This window comes from Coregonus clupeaformis, chromosome 24 (genome assembly GCF_020615455.1).
Source record: "Coregonus clupeaformis isolate EN_2021a chromosome 24, ASM2061545v1, whole genome shotgun sequence".
Lineage (NCBI taxonomy): Eukaryota > Metazoa > Chordata > Actinopteri > Salmoniformes > Salmonidae > Coregonus > Coregonus clupeaformis.
This window is the reverse complement of record NC_059215.1, coordinates 49,115,489-49,137,200: the sequence shown is the minus strand read 5'-3', so window position 1 is coordinate 49,137,200 and position 21,712 is coordinate 49,115,489. Positions and strand designations below refer to the sequence as shown.

Below are 21,712 nucleotides of genomic sequence, written 5' to 3'. Positions count from 1 at the left end.
CATCAGTACACTATATACACTATGCACATCAGTACACTATATACACTATACACATCAGTACACTATATACACTATACACATCAGTACACTATACACACTATACACATCAGTACACAATACACATCAGTACTCTATACACATCAGTACACTACATACACTATAAACATCAGTTCAAAATACACACTATACACATCAGTACACTATACACATCAGTATATTATATACACTATACACATCAGTACACTATATATATTATACACATCAGTACACTATACACATCAGTACACTATACACACTCTACACATAAGCACACTATATACACTATATGCATCAGTACACTAAATATATTACACTCATCAGTATACTAGATACACTATACACATCAGTACACTATATACACTATACACATCAGTACATTATGTACACTATGCACATCACTACACTATACACATCACTACATAATACACATCACTACACTATACACATCAGCACACTATACACACTATACACATAAGTACACTATATACACCAGTACATTATATACACTATACACCTCAGTACACTATATACACTATACACATCAGTACATTATGTACACTATACACATCAGTACACTATATACACTATACACATCAGTACACTATATACACTATACACATCAGTACACTATATACACTATACACATCAGTACACTATATACACTATACACATCAGTACACTATATATATTATACACATCAGTACACTATACACATCAGTACACTATACACACTCTACACATAAGCACACTATATACACTATATGCATCAGTACACTAAATATATTATACTCATCAGTATACTAGATACACTATACACATCAGTACACTATATACACTATACACATCAGTACATTATGTACACTATGCACATCACTACACTATACACATCACTACATAATACACATCACTACACTATACACATCAGCACACTATACACACTATACACATAAGTACACTATATACACCAGTACATTATATACACTATACACATCAGTACACTATATACACTATACACATCAGTACATTATGTACACTATACACATCAGTACACTATATACACTATACACATCAGTACACTATATACACTATACACATCAGTACACTATATACACTATACACATCAGTACACTATATACACTATACACATCAGTACACTATACACACTATACACATCAGTACACAATACACATCAGTATATTATATACACTATACACATCAGTACACTATATATATTATACACATCAGTACACTATACACATCAGTACACTATACACACTCTACACATAAGCACACTATATACACTATATGCATCAGTACACTAAATATAATATACTCATCAGTATACTAGATACACTATACACATCAGTACACTATATACACTATATGCATCAGTACACTAAATATAATATACTCATCAGTATACTAGATACACTATACACATCAGTACACTATATACACTATACACATCAGTACATTATGTACACTATGCACATCATTACACTATACACATCACTACATAATACACATCACTACACTATACACATCAGCACACTATACACATAAGTACACTATATACACCAGTACACTATATACACTATACATATCAGTACACTATATACACTATACACATCAGTACATTATGTACATTATGCACATCACTACACAATACACATCAACACACTATACACATCAGTACACTATATACACTATACACATCAGTACACTATATACACTATACACATCAGTACACTATATACACTATACACATCAGTACACTATACACACTATACACATCAGTACACAATACACATCAGTACTCTATACACATCAGTACACTACATACACTATAAACATCAGTTCAAAATACACACTATACACTCAGTACACTATACACATCAGTATATTATATACACTATACACATCAGTACACTATATATATTATACACATCAGTACACTATACACATCAGTACACTATACACACTCTACACATAAGCACACTATATACACTATATGCATCAGTACACTAAATATATTATACTCATCAGTATACTAGATACACTATACACATCAGTACACTATATACACTATACACATCAGTACATTATGTACACTATGCACATCACTACACTATACACATCACTACATAATACACATCACTACACTATACACATCAGCACACTATACACACTATACACATAAGTACACTATATACACCAGTACATTATATACACTATACACATCAGTACACTATATACACTATACACATCAGTACATTATGTACACTATACACATCAGTACACTATATACACTATACACATCAGTACACTATATACACTATACACATCAGTACACTATATACACTATACACATCAGTACACTATATACACTATACACATCAGTACACTATATATATTATACACATCAGTACACTATACACATCAGTACACTATACACACTCTACACATAAGCACACTATATACACTATATGCATCAGTACACTAAATATATTATACTCATCAGTATACTAGATACACTATACACATCAAGTACACTATATACACTATACACATCAGTACATTATGTACACTATGCACATCACTACACTATACACATCACTACATAATACACATCACTACACTATACACATCAGCACACTATACACACTATACACATAAGTACACTATATACACAGTACATTATATACACTATACACATCAGTACACTATATACACTATACACATCAGTACATTATGTACACTATACACATCAGTACACTATATACACTATACACATCAGTACACTATATACACTATACACATCAGTACACTATATACACTATACACATCAGTACACTATATACACTATACACATCAGTACACTATACACACTATACACATCAGTACACAATACACATCAGTATATTATATACACTATACACATCAGTACACTATATATATTATACACATCAGTACACTATACACATCAGTACACTATACACACTCTACACATAAGCACACTATATACACTATATGCATCAGTACACTAAATATAATATACTCATCAGTATACTAGATACACTATACACATCAGTACACTATATACACTATATGCATCAGTACACTAAATATAATATACTCATCAGTATACTAGATACACTATACACATCAGTACACTATATACACTATACACATCAGTACATTATGTACACTATGCACATCACTACACTATACACATCACTACATAATACACACTATACACATCAGTACACAATACACATCAGTATATTATATACACTATACACATCAGTACATTATGTACACTATGCACATCACTACACTATACACATCACTACATAATACACACTATACACATCAGTACACAATACACATCAGTATATTATATACACTATACACATCAGTACACTATATATATTATACACATCACTACACTATACACATCAGTACACTATACACACTATACACATCAGTACACAATACACATCAGTATATTATATACACTATACACATCAGTACACTATATATATTATACACATCAGTACACTATACACATCAGTACACTATACACACAAGCACACTATATACACTATATGCATCAGTACACTAAATATAATATACTCATCAGTATACTAGATACACTATACACATCAGTACACTATATACACTATACACATCAGTACATTATGTACACTATGCACATCACTACACTATACACATCAGCACACTATACACATAAGTACACTATATACACCAGTACACTATATACACTATACATATCAGTACACTATATACACTATACACATCAGTACATTATGTACATTATGCACATCACTACACAATACACATCAACACACTATACACATCAGTACACTATATACACTATGCACATCAGTACACTATATACACTATACACATCAGTACACTATATACACTATACACATCAGTACACTATACACACTATACACATCAGTACACAATACACATCAGTACTCTATACACATCAGTACACTACATACACTATAAACATCAGTTCAAAATACACACTATACACATCAGTACACTATACACATCAGTATATTATATACACTATACACATCAGTACACTATATATATTATACACATCAGTACACTATACACATCAGTACACTATACACACTCTACACATAAGCACACTATATACACTATATGCATCAGTACACTAAATATATTATACTCATCAGTATACTAGATACACTATACACATCAGTACACTATATACACTATACACATCAGTACATTATGTACACTATGCACATCACTACACTATACACATCACTACATAATACACATCACTACACTATACACATCAGCACACTATACACACTATACACATAAGTACACTATATACACCAGTACATTATATACACTATACACATCAGTACACTATATACACTATACACATCAGTACATTATGTACATTATGCACATCACTACACAATACACATCAACACACTATACACATCAGTACACTATATACACTATACACATCAGTACACTAAATACACTACACATCAGTACACTATACACATTGGTACACTATGCACATCAGTACATTATATACACTATACACATCAATACACTAGATACACTATACACATCAGTACACTATACAATTCAGTACATTATATATACTGTACACATCAGTACACTATACACACTATACACACCAGTACACTATGTACACTATACACATCAGTACACTATGTACACTATACACATCAGTACACTATGTGCACTATACACATCAGTACACTATGTACACTATACACATCAGTACACTATATCAGCACCTCAATTGTTGTGAAGAAGGCGTCAGGGCGCCCAAGAAAGTCCAGCAAGCGCCAGGACTGTCTCCTAAAATTGATTCAGCTGCGGGATCGGGGCACCACCAGTGCAGAGCTTGCTCAGGAATGGCAGCAGGCAGGTGTGAGTGCATCTGCATGCACAGTGAGGCAAAGACTTTTGGAGGATGGCCTGGTGTCAAGAAGGGCAGCGAGGAAGCCACTTCTCTCCAGGAAAAACATCAGGGATAGACTGATATTCTGCAAAAGGTACAGGGATTGGACTGCTGAGAACTGGGGTAAAGTCCTTTTCTCTGATGAATCCCCTTTCCGATTGTTTGGGGCATCCGGAAAAAAGCTTGTCCGGAGAAGACAAGGTGAGCGCTACCATCAGTCCTGTGTCATGCCAACAATAAAGCATCCTGAGACCATTCATGTGTGGGGTTGCTTCTCAGCCAAGGGAGTGGGCTCACTCACAATTTTGCCTAAGAACACAGCCATGAATAAAGAATGGTACCAACACATCCTCCGAGAGCAACTTCTCCCAACCATCCAAGAACAGTTTGGTGATGACCAATGCCTTTTCCAGCATGATGGAGCACCTTGCCATAAGGCAAAAGTGATAACTAAGTGGCTCGGGAACAAAACATCAACATTTTGGGTCCATGGCCAGGAAACTCCCCAGACCTTAATCCCATTGAGAACTTGTGGTCGATCCTCAAGAGGCGGGTGGACAAACAAAACCCCACAAATTCTGACAAACTCCAAGCATTGATTATGCAAGAATGGGCTGCCATCAGTCAGGATGTGGCCCAGAAGTTAATTGACAGCATGCCAGGGCGGATTGCAGAGTGTCACGCTCTGGCTCCGGGACTTTGTATGTTGAGCCAGGATGTGTTCGTTTTGTTGTGTTTTGGTTGGTTGTCTTTGGGTGTGTTGTCTTGGTTGTTCGTGTGACTCCCAATCAGTGGTAACGAGTGTCAGCTGTCGGCTCGTTATCTCTGATTGGGAGCCATATTTAAACTGTGTGTTTTCACCTTGGGGTTGTGGGTTTTTGTTCCATGTTCTGTCAGTGTCACAGAGGACTTCACGTATCGTCATTTGTTTTGTTGTTTCGTGGTTGCTTTAATTTAATAAAGTCAACATGTTCGCTCAACACGCTGCGCCTTGGTCCGCTTCCTTAGACGATCGTGACAGAAAAACCCACCACAAAAGGACCAAGCAGCGTATACAGGAACACCCGCAGGAGAGAACGCTGGTGGATGTCCTCCTCGGCTGGGGACATATTACGCAGGAGGAGGCCGTCCGGTACCGGAGGGCGATGAAGGGGGAGACCCAGGATGGAGAGGAGCAACGGCGTCAGCAGGGCCATAGTCGGATGGAAGAGAGGCAACCCCAAAGAAATTTTGGGGGGCACATGGCTAGGCGGCTGGGCAGCAGGCGGCTGCTACAGGACGTTTTGGAGAGGTGGTCACCGGGTGTTGGGAGGCAGAAGGCAGGTTGGCGAGGCCTGGAGGTAGAGCGGAACCAACTTCCCGTACTCAGGCATGGCAGCATGAGACGGGGCAGGTTCCGCGGTATGCGGAGCAGCGTACTGTGCCACGCAGTGGTCCGGGCACAGTCCTGTACGTCCTGTGCAAGCACCCCGCACGTGTCGTGCGAAGGGGGATGCAGCCAGGACGGAGTGTGCCGGCTCTATGCTCCGAGGTCTCCAGTGCCTCTCCGCGGTCCCGGATATCCTGCTCCCGTATCGCGTGCTGTCATGTCGGTACGGGTTCACAGCCCTGTACGTCCTGTGCGGATGCCTCACGCAGAGTGTGTGAAGGTAGGCATCCAGCCAGGACGGGTGGTGGCCGCTCTTCGCTCCAGGTCTCCTATCCGTCTCCACAGTCCGGTGAGGCCTGTCCCAGCTCCACGCACTAAACCTACGGTGTGCGTTGCCAGCCCAGCCCGGCCTGTCCCTGCTCTACGCACAAAGCCTACGGTGTGCGTCGCCAGCCCAGCCCGGCCTGTTCCTGCTCCACGCACAGAACCTACGGTGTGCGTCGCCAGCCCGACCCGGCCTGTTCCTGCTACTCGCACCAAGCCAAGGGTGCGAGTCGTCAGCCTGGTTCAGCTCGTCCCTGCTACTCGCACCAAGCCAAGGGTGCGAGTCGTCAGCCTGGTCCAGCCCGTTCCTGCTACTCGCACCAAACCAGGGGTACGAGTCGTCGGCCTGGTCCAGCCCGTTCCTGCTACTCGCACCAAGCCAAGGGTGCGAGTCGTCAGCCTGGTTCAGCTCGTCCCTGCTACTCGCACCAAGCCAAGGGTGCGAGCCGTCAGCCTGATCCAGCCCATTCCTGCTACTCGCACCAAGCCAGGGATGCGAGTCTTCAGCCTGGTGAGGCCTGTTCGGCTCCACGCACCAGGCAAAGGGGTGCGTATCGTCTGCCAGGTCCGGTCCATTTCCTACCTCACGCGCCAAGCCAGGGGGTGCGCGTCGGAGGTCCTGATCCAGCAAGCGGGGTCAGATCGGACCGGGGGCACTACGGGGGAGTGAAGTGGGGTGGTGGTCAAGCCCGAGCCGGAGCCGCCTCCGAGGAGCAACACCCACCCAGCCCTCCCTGTTTGGGGTTTTTGAGGCGCGTCGCAGTCCGCGCCTTTAGGGGGTACTGTCACGCTCTGGCTCCGGGACTTTGTATGTTGAGCCAGGGTGTGTTCGTTTTGTTGTGTTTTGGTTGGTTGTCTTTGGGTGTGTTGTCTTGGTTGTTCGTGTGACTCCCAATCAGTGGTAACGAGTGTCAGCTGTCGGCTCGTTATCTCTGATTGGGAGCCATATTTAAACTGTGTGTTTTCACCTTGGGGTTGTGGGTTTTTGTTCCATGTTCTGTCAGTGTCACAGAGGACTTCACGTATCGTCATTTGTTTTGTTGTTTCGTGGTTGCTTTAATTTAATAAAGTCAACATGTTCGCTCAACACGCTGCGCCTTGGTCCGCTTCCTTAGACGATCGTGACACAGAGGTCTTGAAAAAGAAGGGTCTGCAAATATTGACTCTTTGCATAAACTTAATGTAATTGTCAATAAAAGCCTTTGACACTTATGGAATGCTTGTAATTATACTTCAGTATACCATAGTAACATCTGACAAAAATATCTCATAACACTGAAGCAGCGAACTTTGTGAAGACCAATATTTGTGTCATTCTCAAAACTTTTGATCAGTGCCTTCGGAAAGTATTCAGACCTCTTGACTTTTTCCACATTTTGTTAGGTTACAGCCTTATTCTAAAATTTGATTAAATTGTTTTTTCCTCTCATCAATCTACAAACAATACCCGATAATGACAAAGCAAACACAGGTTTTTAGAAATGTTTGCAAAACTGAAATATAACATTTACATAATTATTCAGACCCTTTACTCATTACTTTGTTGAAGCACCTTTGGCAGCGATTACAGCCTTGAGTGTTCTTGGGTATGACGCTACAAGCTTGGCACACCTGTATTTGGGGAGTTTCTCCCATTCTTCTCTGCAGATCCTCTCAGGCTCTGTCAGGTTGGATGGGGAGCGTTGCTGCACAGCTATTTTCAGGTCTCTCCAGAGATGTTCGATCGGGTTCAAGTCCGGCTCTGGCTGGGCAACTCAAGGACATTCAGAGACTTGTCCCGAAGCCACTCCTGCATTGTCTTGGCTGTGTGCTTAGGGTCGTTGTTCTGTTGGAAGGTGAACCTTCGCCCCAGTCTGAGGTCCTGAGCGCTCTGGAGCAGGTTTTCATCAAGGATCTGTCTGTATTTTGCTCCGTTCATCTTTCCCTCGATCCTGACTAGTCTCCAAGTCCCTGCCACTGAAAAAACATCCCCACAGCATGATGCTGCCACCACCATGCTTCACCGTAGGGATGGTGCCAGGTTTCCTCCAAACATGACACTTGGCATTCAGGCCAAAGAGTTCAATCTTGCTTTCATCAGACGAGAGAGCCTTGTTTCTCATGGTCTGAGAATCTTTAGGTGCCTTTTGGTAAACTCCAAGCAGGCTGTCATGTGCCTTTTACTGAGGAGTGGCTTCAGTCTGGCCGCTCTACCATAAAGGCCTGATTGGTGGAGTGCTGCAGAGATGTTGTCCTTCTGGAAGGTTCTCCCATCTCCACAGAGGAACTCTAGAGCTATGTCAGAGTGACCATCGGGTTCTTGGTCACCTCCCTGATCAAGGCCCTTCTCGCCCGATTGCTCAGTTTGGCCGGGCGGCCAGCTCTAGGAAGATTCTTGGTGGTTCCAAACTTCTTCAATTTAAGAATGATGGAGTCCACTGTGTTCTTGGGGACCTTCAATGCTGCAGAAATGTTTTGGTACCCTTCCCCAGATCTGTGCCTCTACACAATCCTGTCTCTGAGCTCTACGGACAATTCCTTCGACCTCATGGCTTGGTTTTTGCTCTGACATGCACTGTCAACTGTGGGACCTTATATAGACGGGTGTGTGCCTTTCCAAATCATGTCCAATTCATTGAATTTAGCACAGGTGGATTCCAATCAAGTTGATCAATCAGGATGATCAATGGAAACAGGATGCACCTGACCTCAATTACTTGTCTCATAGCAAAGGGTCTGAATACTTATGTAAATAAGGTATTTCCGTTTTTTATATTTTTTAACTTTGCAGGAATTTCTAAAAACCTGTTTTCGCTTTGTCATTATGGGGTATTGTGTGTAGATTGCTGAGGATTTGTATTTATTGAATCCATTTTAAAGAATAAGGCTGTAACGTAACAAAATGTGGAAAAAGTCAAGGGGTCTGAAAACTTTCCCAGGGCACTGTAAACATCAGTACACTATATACACTATACACATCTGTATACTATATACACTGTACACATCTGTACACTATGCACACTATACACATCTGTACACTATATACATAAGTACACTATATACACTATACACATCAGTACACTCTACACATCAGTACACTATACACATCTGTACACTATATACACTATACACATTAGTACACCATATACATAATTACACTATGCACACTATACACATCTTTACACTATATACATAAGTACACTATATACACTATAGACATCAGTACACTATACACATCAGTACACTATATACAATATACACATCAGTACACTATATACACTATACACATCAGTACACTATATACATAAGTACACTATATACACTATACACATCAGTACACTATGCACACTATACACATATGTACACTATATACATAAGTACACTATACACATCAGTACACTATATACACTATACACTATACACATCAGTACACTATATACAATATACACATCAGTACACTATATACACTATACACATCTGTACACTATATACATAAGTACACTATATACACTATACACATCAGTACACTATGCACACTATACACATCTGTACACTATATACATAAGTACACTATATACACTATACACATCAGTACACTATATACACTATACACATTAGTACACTACACACATCAGTACACTATATACAATATACACATCTGTACACTATATACATAAGTACACTATATACACTATACACATTAGTACACTACACACATCAGTACACTATATACAATATACACATCAGTACACTATATACACTATACACATCTGTACACTATATACATAAGTACACTATATACATCAGTACACTATGCACACTATACACATCTGTACACTATACACATCAGTACACTATATACAATATACACATCAGTACACTATATACACTATACACATCAGTACACTATATACATAAGTACACTATATACACTATACACATCAGTACACTATGCACACTATACACATATGTACACTATATACATAAGTACACTATACACATCAGTACACTATATACACTATACACTATACACATCAGTACACTATATACAATATACACATCAGTACACTATATACACTATACACATCTGTACACTATATACATAAGTACACTATATACACTATACACATCAGTACACTATGCACACTATACACATCTGTACACTATATACATAAGTACACTATATACACTATACACATCAGTACACTATATACACTATACACATTAGTACACTACACACATCAGTACACTATATACAATATACACATCTGTACACTATATACATAAGTACACTATATACACTATACACATCAGTACACTATATACACTATACACATTAGTACACTACACACATCAGTACACTATATACAATATACACATCAGTACACTATATACACTATACACATCTGTACACTATATACATAAGTACACTATATACATCAGTACACTATGCACACTATACACATCTGTACACTATACACATCAGTACACTATATACAATATACACATCAGTACACTATATAAACTATACACATTAGTACACCATATACATCAGTACACTATATACACTATACACATCAGTACACTGTACACATGAGTACACTATATACTCTACACACATCAGTACACTATATACACTATACACATTAGTACACCATATACATCAGTACACTATATATACTATACACATCAGTACACTATATACACTATACACATCAGTACACTGTCAACTACAATAGATAGACAGAGGTCGTGCACCTTTCCACTCTGACTCACGTCCAACTCTCACTGATTTTCCTCACAGATAAACAGATAATCCCCTCAAACTCAACTCTGGACCTCGAAACCAGTTCCACTGCATTTTTTCATTGTTCCCCTCTAATCAGGGACTGATTTAGACCTGGGACACCAGGTGGGTGCAAATTCATTATCAGGTAAAACAGAAAACCAGCAGGCTCCGGAACTCGTAGGGTAAGATTTGAATACCCCTGAGATAAACCATTGGTCTTTAGCACAATATTTACCCTGCAATACCATTCAATGCATTTAGATGCTATTGTCATTTAGGGCCTTGTAAGTGTGGCTGTCCATTCATCTACCTTTGTGGAATATATATCAGGGTTGCATGATGCAAAGTATCATCCGAGGACAACAGAGGAATTGTGGTCAGTTATAGGGGTGCAAAAAAAAAATCCCAGTATACCTGGCCAGAGGATTCTGCCGTTCCTGTATATTCCCTTGTGATTCCAGGACTCTTCCAACTGGGATTTCTGGAAAACCTGGGAATATTGGGAAAAGTTACCGCAATTTTGCACCCCAGTCAGTCAGCACCCAATACCTATCAGGGTACTAATTTGAATGACCCTCTGTAGCCCAGATACTTTGACCTCTGTCCTTAGTCCAGGACTGTGTCAGCAATCAATGAAGTATGGAATGTGTTGCAACGTGTTGGTGGTTGTTTGAGAGGATATGTATTTTACTTGAAGACTGCGGACTCAGCACTTAATAGATATAACAGTTTACTGGTGACACAGGATCTGCAGGCAATGGATAACAGAGATGTTTCTGAAGAAAATAAGAACGCGTAGATACCAGTCAATGCAGTTGCTGGGAACTAGGATGGGCTGGCAGTATTCTTGGAAATTGCGTTTTTTCTTCACATGTTTTTTGGCTTAATCTACAGAGTTTCACCAACACAAAAACGTTGGGCCACGTTCAAGCTGATGTTTAATATACCAGGTAACACGACTAGCGCAGTCAATGACGTGGCACGCAACCGTTGGTTGATCTAATGCAACATCTGCAATGTAGTCGGCCTGGAAACAGTACCTTCCAAGTCTGTTTCCATGTGAAGGCGTTTTTACACTGAACAAAAATATAAACGCAACATGTAAAGTGTTGGTCCCATGTTTCATGAGCTGGAATAAAATGTTGTGCACAAATTTGTTTACATCCCTGTTAGTGAGAATTTCTCCTTTGCCAAGATAATATGGCATTGTGTGGGCGAGCGGTTTGCTGATGTCAATGTTGTGAACAGAGTGCCCCATGTTGGCGATGGGGTAGTGGTATGGGCAGGCATCAGCTACGGACAACGAACACAATTGCATTTTATCGATAGCAATTTGAATGCACAGAGATACCGTGACGAGATCCTGAGGCCCATTGTCGTGCCATTCATCCGCCGCCATCACCTCATGTTTCAGCATGGTAATGCACTGCCCCATGTCGCAAGGATATGTACACAATTCATGGAAGCTAAAAATGTCCCAGTTCTTCCATGGCCTGCATACTCACCAGACATGTCACCCATTGAGCATGTTTGGGATGCTCTGGATCGACGTGTACGACAGCGTGTTCCGGTTCCTGCCAATATCCAGCAACTTCACACAGCCATTGAAGAGTGGGACAACATTCCATAGGCCACAATCAACAGCCTGACCAACTCTATGCGAAGGAGATGTCGCGCTGCATGAGGCAAATGGTGGTCACACCAGATACTGACTGGTTTTCTGATCCACGCCCCTACCCTTTTATTTATTAAGTTATCTGTGACCAACAGATGCATATCTGTATTCCCAGTCGTGTGAAATCCATAGATTAGGGCCTAATGAATTTATTTGAATTAACTGATTTCCTTATATGATCTGTAATTCAGTAAAACCTTTGAAATAGTTGCATGTTGCGTTTTATAATTTTTTTCAGTGTAGTATACAGATCAAAATCCCAATGCAAAGTTAAACCGATCAGAATGCTAAGTGATGCCGGAAAATGCTTTTTACGGGGTGTGACTTAATATGGAGGCCAGACAACCTAGTCCCAATAATGTAAACGCCAACTGAAATAAACCAAATCATTTCAATTACATTTTCTGCCAACTTCCAAGCAAAAAACGTTACGAATGTATTGTTACAAATCAACTTGCAAGGTTGCTAGCCAACTGGCCTGCCAACGTTAGCCCTACCACCCTGCTAACGTTACCTTAGCACTACATGAGTCAGCCAGTTGCTATCAACACCTAGCTTACAGCAACATTAAAGTAAACCAACGTTTTGGAAATGCATAACGGCATCTAACCAGTTATAAAAGTATGTTAGCTATATGCAGTTATCTTAGCCAGCAAGCTAGCCAGCTAATGTTAGTTATTTAGCCAGCTAGCTAGAAACAGGAAATGGCCTTCCCCAAACTGTTGCCACAAATTTGGAAGCACAGAATCGTCTAGAATGTCATTGTATGCTGTAGCGTTAAGATTTCCCTTCTCTGGAACTAAGGGGCCTAGCCCGAACCATGAAAAAACAGCCCCAGACCATTGCTCCTCCTCCACCAAACTTTACAGTTGGCGCTATGCATTCGGGCATGTAGCGTTCTCCTGGCATCCGCCAAACCCAGATTTGTCCGTCAGACTGCAAGATGGTGAAGCGTGATTCATCACTCCAGAGAATGCGTTTCCACTGCTCCAGAGTCCAATGGTGGTGAGCTTTACACCACTCCAGCCGATGCTTGGCTTGCGCATAGTGATCTTAGGCTTGTGTGCAGCTACTCGGCCATGGAAACCCATTTCATGAAGCTCCCGACGAACAGTTCTTGTGACGACGTTGCTTCCAGAGGCAGTTTGGAACTCGGTAATGAGTGTTGCAACTGAGGACATATTATTTTTATGCGCTACGCGCTTCAGCACACAGTGGTCCCGTTCTGTGAGCTTGTGTAGCCTACCACTTTGCGGCTGAGCCGTTGTTGCTCCTAGACATTTCCGCTTCACAATAACAGCACTTGCAGTTGACCGGGGCAGCTCTAGTAGGCAAGAAATGTGACGATCTGACTTGTTGGAAAGGTGGCATCCTGTGACGGTGCCACGTTGAAAGTCACTGAGCTCTTCAGTAAGGCCATTTTACTGCCAATGTTTGTCTATGGAGATTGCATGGCTGTGTGCTTGATTTTATACACCTGTCAGCAACGGGTCTGGCTGAAATAGCCAAATCCACTAATTTGAAGTGGTGTCCACATACTTTTGTATATATAGTGTAGATTCCAGATGTCAGTCAGCTAGCACGGTAGCACTAAGCCAAGGTGGAAAAAGTTACTCCCGTAGCGTACTTCACAGAGAACATGCCGAAAAGTTGACAAAACTAAAAGGAGAACAGACAAGGTTCTACACAATAAGAGCCCACGGCAACAATGCACCAGAGCCTGCCGTGCTAACTGGTTCCCACTAGATAACACAGCCACAAAGACTGTGAAGAGCATGAGGATGCTGCCTGGCCACATGCGCCCCATCTGTTCCTTGTTTACATCACACTTCCTCATGATTGGTGGATTGTAGCTCACCACCGCCAACACTTGGTCTGGAATGTAATTACATGCTAGCATGGCTTGTGGCTAACGTTAGCCAGATTGAGCTAGCATACAAACTCGGTAACACAGAGTAGATTCTCCATATGAAGTTGAGAAATAGTGCATTGTGGGTAGTTTAGAAGATATCCGGAAATAACATAAGAAATGTGTAATAACCCAAAGACATAACTATGTTTGTAGTTATAGGTAACCAGATCGTGACTACAACTAAGTTACTAAGTTTTTGAACACACTGTGTTGTTACTTTGGTGAGTAAAAACTCTTGCTCCCTACCCTTTAACACACCTGAGATACTCAGAACATTGACTGTTTATTTGTTAACACCTCTGAAATACTCCGCCCAGTGACTCTGTCTGCACTAACCAATTGGAGTTAGTAGCCTGTTCTTTATCCATCACTGAACCAATTACCAACCGGGGCAAAATAAATGAATAAGTAGCCACGGTTGATTACTTTATAACTATTCTTTAACATATGAAGACATTGCAGTGTTTCAATGGTGTCAGTAGTGGTGAGGTAAAATGACTGCAAGGTGAGCCACTACTTTTAGAGTGTTGTACTGATCATACATTTAAAATAGGACTAATTCAATTGAAATGAAGAGGCACTTTGTAACACAGTAAAACAAAGCACGTCTTTCGTATACAATATATACCAGTACAGTAAACAGTACATTATATAATTTCATACAGAAATTTTTTCTCACCTTCTCATCAAGCGTTTAGCTGAGATTTATTGTTATGATTATGATCAGAATGCTTTGTGGGTAAGCATATAGATGTGATGGTTTACAGTTCTTTTAAAGTGTTGCATTGTTACGGTTTACTTTGAAAGTGTTGCAATGTTGGTCTAAGGCACTGCATCGCAGTGTTGCGGCGTCACTACAGCCTGGGGTTGGATCCCAGGCTGTGTCACAACCGGCCGTGACCGGGAGTCCCATAGGGTGGTGCACAATTGGCCCAGCGTCGTCCGGGTTAGGGGAGGGTTTGGCTGGGGGCGCTTTACTTGGCTCATCACGCTCTAGCGACTCCTTGTGTCAGACCGGATGCCTGCAGGCTGACTTCGGTAATCAATTGAACAGTGTTTCATTTACATTTACATTTTAGTCATTTAGCAGACGCTCTTATCCAGAGCGACTTACAGTAATCATGAAATTGGGGAGAAAAAAGGGGTAAAAATGACAAAATAAAAAGAAGAAAGTGTTGCATTGTAATGGTTTACTTTGAAAGTGTTGTATTGTTACGGTTTACTTTGAAAGTGTTGCAATGTTATGGTTTACTTTTTGAAAGTGTTGCAATGTTATGGTTTACTTTGAAAGTGTTGCAATTTTAAGGTTTACTTGGAAAGTGTTGCATTGTTAAGGTTTACTTTGAAAGTGTTGCAATGTAACGGTTTACTTTGAAAGTGTTGCAATGTTACGGTTTACTTTGAAAGTGTTGCATTGTTATGGTTTACTCATGAAAGTGTTGCAATGTTACGGTTTACTTTGAAAGTGTTGCAATGTTATGGTTTACTTTGAAAGTGTTGCAATGTTACGGTTTACTTTAAAAGTGTTGCATTGTTATGGTTTACTTTGAAAGTGTTGCAATGTTACGGTTCACTTTGAAAGTGTTGCATTGTTGTGGTTTGTTTGCAGCGAGCCCAAGGCTGCCAAGCTTAACCTGTTCAGGAGGAATAACGCCTGTATGAAGACTAAGGAGGAGGAAGAGAAGGAGATCCAATATGAGGACCCTCCGGATGGTGGCTGGGGCTGGATGATTGTACTTCACTGCTTCCTGGTACGGCTTCTTCTTTCCTCCTCTTTGGGTTTTTGGAGGTTTACGAAATGTTTATCTATTGGACATGTTTCTAGCATTTCTTGAAATAATTGTTGATATGTTATACAATTACACAGGGTTGGGGTCAATTCCATGTCAATTTGGAAAGTAAACCAAATTCCAATTCCAGCATTGAAGTGAATTGGAATTGGAATTGTAGTGTACTTCCTGAATTGACTGGAATTTAAAAGGAATTGACCCCAACCGTGCATGGTTGTGGTGTGGCAGACCATGTGCTCACATGTTGGTTTGTGTGTGTGTGTGTGTTTGTGCCTGCCTGTCTGCCTGTCTGCATCCCTCCCTCCGTCTGTCTGTGCCTCCAGGTGAACGTGCTGGTGATGGGGACCCTAAAGAGCTTTGGGATCTTCTTCGTGGCGTTCCAGGATGAGTTCGGAGGGTCAGCAGAGAGTATCAGCTGGATCGGCTCCATCATGTCTAGCCTGCGGCTCTCTGGAGGTCAGAGTTCACATGACAGGAAAACATTCAGAATTCTACTGTATGTGTGTGTGCACGTGTGTGTTTGTGGGGAAGTCAGATTTGTTTGTGTGTGTGTGTGTGTGTGTGTGTGTCTCGCTCAAGGTCAGAGTTCACATGAAACCAAAGTCTGACCGCATCACTCGTCCCTCTGGGTCTGGGGTCTGGCTCTTGTGTTGCATCGCCTTAACCACTGACAACATCTGACGCCTAGTCTTTCTGGCTAAGAGCTTAGTGGACGGATGGATGGATGGATGAACAAATTATGGAACACATTTTCAAGTTTGTCTGTTTGTTCCTGTGTAGGTCCCCTGGCCTCTGTAGCGTGTGCGAAGCTGGGTAACAGAGTGACCTCTATAGCTGGGGCTGTGCTGGTCAGTGTTGGCTTCCTCATGAGTATCTTTGCCACCAGCGTGGTATTCCTCTATATCAGCATGGGGCTGATTGTAGGTAAGTTAACAAGTTAAAAGCTCAAACAGTTAAAAGAGGTTAAAGGTTAAAGTGCTATCCGTGCTACAAAGCAGAGTAGCCCTGGGTCCAAATACTTAATAGTTTACTTGAAAGTATTTGTCTTTAGGTATTTGATATACTAGAACTTAGTTGTTGTTTTTTTGTCTAGCATTTGTAATTTGGTGACAAATCACATGTTTTTAATGAAGACATCTGAATCATAAGTATATGATCATAAATATGTCATCTATCCCCTCTCAGGCCTTGGATTTGCGCTCCTGTACCAAGCCACCTCAGTTGTCACGGCAACATATTTCCGTAAGAGGTTAGCGACGGCATACTCCATCGGACGGTCTGGGATGGGCTTGACCTTCGCCCTCGCCCCCTTCACTCAGCTTCTGCTGGAGCAGTACGCATGGCAAGGTACACACACATACACACTACGTCTGTTGGGGTGTGGGAAGTATTTAATGATTCATCATTTAATTATGTGAAAATTATGCATATCTCTGTGTCTGTTACATAATATGCCATTTAGCAGACGCTTTTATCCAAAGCGACTTACAGTCATGTGCGCATAAATTTTTACGTATGGGTGGTCCCTGGGATCGAACCCACTACCCTGGCGTTACGAGCGCCGTGCTCTACCAGCTGAGCTACAGAGGACCATGTCTACTGTATCGAAATGCTATTCTAGATTGATGCTGTAAAGAGCCTGAAACACTTCTATGCTCCTCCCACAGGAGCTCTGCTGATCCTGGGAGGCTTGATGTTGAACCTGGTGGCCTCTGGGATGCTACTAAGACCCATCCACGTGAAGCCTGCACCACCCCCGTCCTCAACCTCATCTTCATCCATCCAAAAAAGCCCTCTGATAGGTCCAGAGAAGGAAAAGGACCGACCTCAGAATGGATCCACGGCGTTAACCAATGGCATCGCCAAATCAGACCCTTCCTCTTCCGCTCCTCCACCCCTCCACTGGGACACCACGACCCCAGAGAAGGCCACGACCCCTGGGCTGGGACAGAGCAACCACAGCCACCAGAACAGGCAGGTGAACGGGAACGTTAAGGAGGCGTCCCCCACCATGCCACTCACAAGCACCTCCAGTCCTGTGGAACAGAACGGTACCATTAGCATAAACGGTTCCGCCGTGGTTGGGTTCTCATCGCCGAACGGCACCACCACCGTGGACAACCCCATCCCACCGGCCGTGAACAAGAACAGAGTCCTGGACTTCTCCCTGTTGAAGAACCCCTTTTTCTGCATCTACACCTGGTCCCTGGTGTTCAGCCAGCTAGCATACTTCATCCCCTATTTCCACCTGTCTGCCCGGGCCAGGAACCTGGGCATCGACGCCATGGACGCTTCCTTCATCATCTCTGTGGCAGGTGAGTCTCACCTGGTCAAATCATAAATCAACCAACAGGCAGAATCTCGTGTACCACTTTGTTTTGAGAGTCTCACATAGGTGCTGAGTTTTAGTAGATGAGACAGGAATATTGTATTTTATTTGAACCAGACGCTAATTTGTCTAAAAAAAATCTATAAATCCAAATGAATACCATCAAGCAATCAATTGACAATCAGTCTGGAAAGCTACACACTTAGAAGAAAGGTTTGGTTTTCCCTTTAGGAGAACCCTTTTTGTTTCCAGGTAGAACTATTTTGGGTTCCATGTAGAACCCTCTGTGTAAAGGGTTCTAAACTGGAACCAAAAGGGTTCTACTTGGAACCAAAAAGGGTTATTCAAAGACTTCTCCTAGGGGGACAGTCGAAGAACCCTTTTAGGTTCTAGATAGCCCCTTTTTTTTTTTTTCAACGAGTGTAGTAATAGAATCACGTGCAGGGGGCTTCGACTATTCTTCTTTGAATGTAACCTACTGTAGCTTAAAATGTCTTGTCTTCAGACAACTGACTTTTCTTTGCAGTGCTGTTGGTAGGACAGATTTAGTTTTAGAAGTGATGAAAGAAGTCGTCAGCTAGTCTTAGCTAGGGTATGAATTATGTGTGAGTACTGTAGCAGCTCAGACTCCTGCAGTAGTCTTACGTAACGTAACGCATGGCCTTATATAAAACCTGAACTTTGGCCCAGTGGCCCGAGCCGTCGGGTTCAGCTCAGTAGTATTCCCATTGATGAGGCTGAGGCCACTCCGTATGAAAACCAGGGCATGCGTCCCAAATGGCACCCTATTCCCTAAATGCAAACCCTGGTGAAAAAAAGTAGTGCACTAAATAGGGAACAGTGTACCATTTAGGGCACACCCCCAGTATTAACATTTCTCTCGGCCAGACACCCCGCCTGCTTGTACACGCATGCATACTGTAGTTTAAAACCGGGTGGTGAAACGTGCTTCGTGAATTATCGAATTGCACACTGTTCCAGTGCCACGTTAGTAGGTGATATGGATCTTTGCTGTGCATTAGCAAATTATATACAGTTGTTGTCCTCCCATTGGCATACACTGTGTGGATGAGTCCCAAATAAATAATTGGTAATTTAGCAGACGCTCTTATCCAGAGCGACTTACAGGAGCAATTAGGGTTAAGTGCCTTGCTCAAGGGCACATCGACAGATTTTTCACCTAGTCGGCTCGGGGATTAGAACCAGCGACCTTTCGGTTACCGGCACAACGCTCTTAACCACTAAGCTACCTGCCGCCAAATGGCACCCTATTCCCTATACAGTGCACAACCCCTAATAGGGTTGTGATGAGTGTGATGGAAGGAGTCAGGCGCAGGAGGGTAATCACCGAATACAGAGTTTATTCCTTCTTTACACAAAATACGCTGGAATAGCGACAAACGAAACAGGCACAGGGGAAACTATCTACCCTGGCAATACACTGTAACGGTATCTCCATACAATACATAGGCACAGGGGAAATATCTACCCTGGCAACAAAATGGTACGAGTAGCTCCACCGAGCTACACTACTCTCACATACAAACAATCACCCAGAAGGACAAGGGGGGCAGAGGGAACACTTATACACAGACTAATGAGGGGATTAGAACCAGGTGTGTGTGATTGACAAGACAAGACAAATGTGATGATGATAATTGGGGCGCCGGTGACGACGAACGCCGAAGCCTGCCCGAACAAGGAGGGGAGGCAGCCTCGGAGGAAGTCATGACAAGGGTGCCATTTGGGATGCAGAATGTGTGTCTTTAGTGGAGTGGTGAATGTGTTACAGAGTTATGGAGGTCGGTAACCAGTTCTGCCAAATATATGTCTGTTGCCACAGTCCTTTGCTCTGTGTGTAGTCATGGAAGGAATGTAATGATACGAGATGTGTAGTGTGTTGTGACAGACGGTCAAATTGAGTAGCTAGCTACCTTAGTGCACATGCTTTGGTTCTGGGTTCTGAGATTAGGGGATGGGAGTGGTAGGATGGGAGTGGTAGGATGGGAGGTGGTAGGATGGTAGGTGGTAGGATGGTAGGTGGTAGGGTGGTAGGATGGTAGGTGGTAGGATGGTAGGTGGTAGGACGGGAGTGGTAGGATGGGAGTGATAGGATGGTAGGATGGTAGGATGGTAGGACGGGAGTGGTAGGACAGGAGTGGTAGGATGGGAGTGGTAGGATGGGAGTGGTAGGATGGTAGGTGGTAGGATGGTAGGTGGTAGGACAGGAGTGGTAGGATGGGAGTGGTAGGATGGTAGGTGGTAGGATGGGAGTGGTAGGATGGCAGGATGGTAGGTGGTAGGACAGGAGTGGTAGGATGGGAGTGGTAGGATGGTAGGTGGTAGGATGGTAGGTGGTAGGATGGTAGGTGGTAGGATGGGAGTGGTGCTTGTATTAATGTAAACGTGCTGGGTTGCAGTAGAGTTAGTTAATGCCGGCCAGACAAAGCCAACAGTGGGTATGGAGTCTCTGTCTCCATCTGGACCCCAGA

General features: G+C 42.2%; 1 protein-coding gene across 1 annotated transcript in view; it reads left to right on the top strand.

The window, feature by feature from the left end:
- Window positions 1–21,712, top strand: part of slc16a4 (solute carrier family 16 member 4) — a 91,561-nt gene that overhangs the window by 41,341 nt on the left and 28,508 nt on the right. The window contains exons 3-7 of the mRNA XM_045206899.1: window positions 16,711–16,852; window positions 17,215–17,347; window positions 17,672–17,815; window positions 18,077–18,238; window positions 18,559–19,206. Coding sequence (XP_045062834.1) covers window positions 16,711–16,852; window positions 17,215–17,347; window positions 17,672–17,815; window positions 18,077–18,238; window positions 18,559–19,206 — 1,229 coding nt within the window. The remainder of the gene's footprint in view (window positions 1–16,710; window positions 16,853–17,214; window positions 17,348–17,671; window positions 17,816–18,076; window positions 18,239–18,558; window positions 19,207–21,712) is intronic.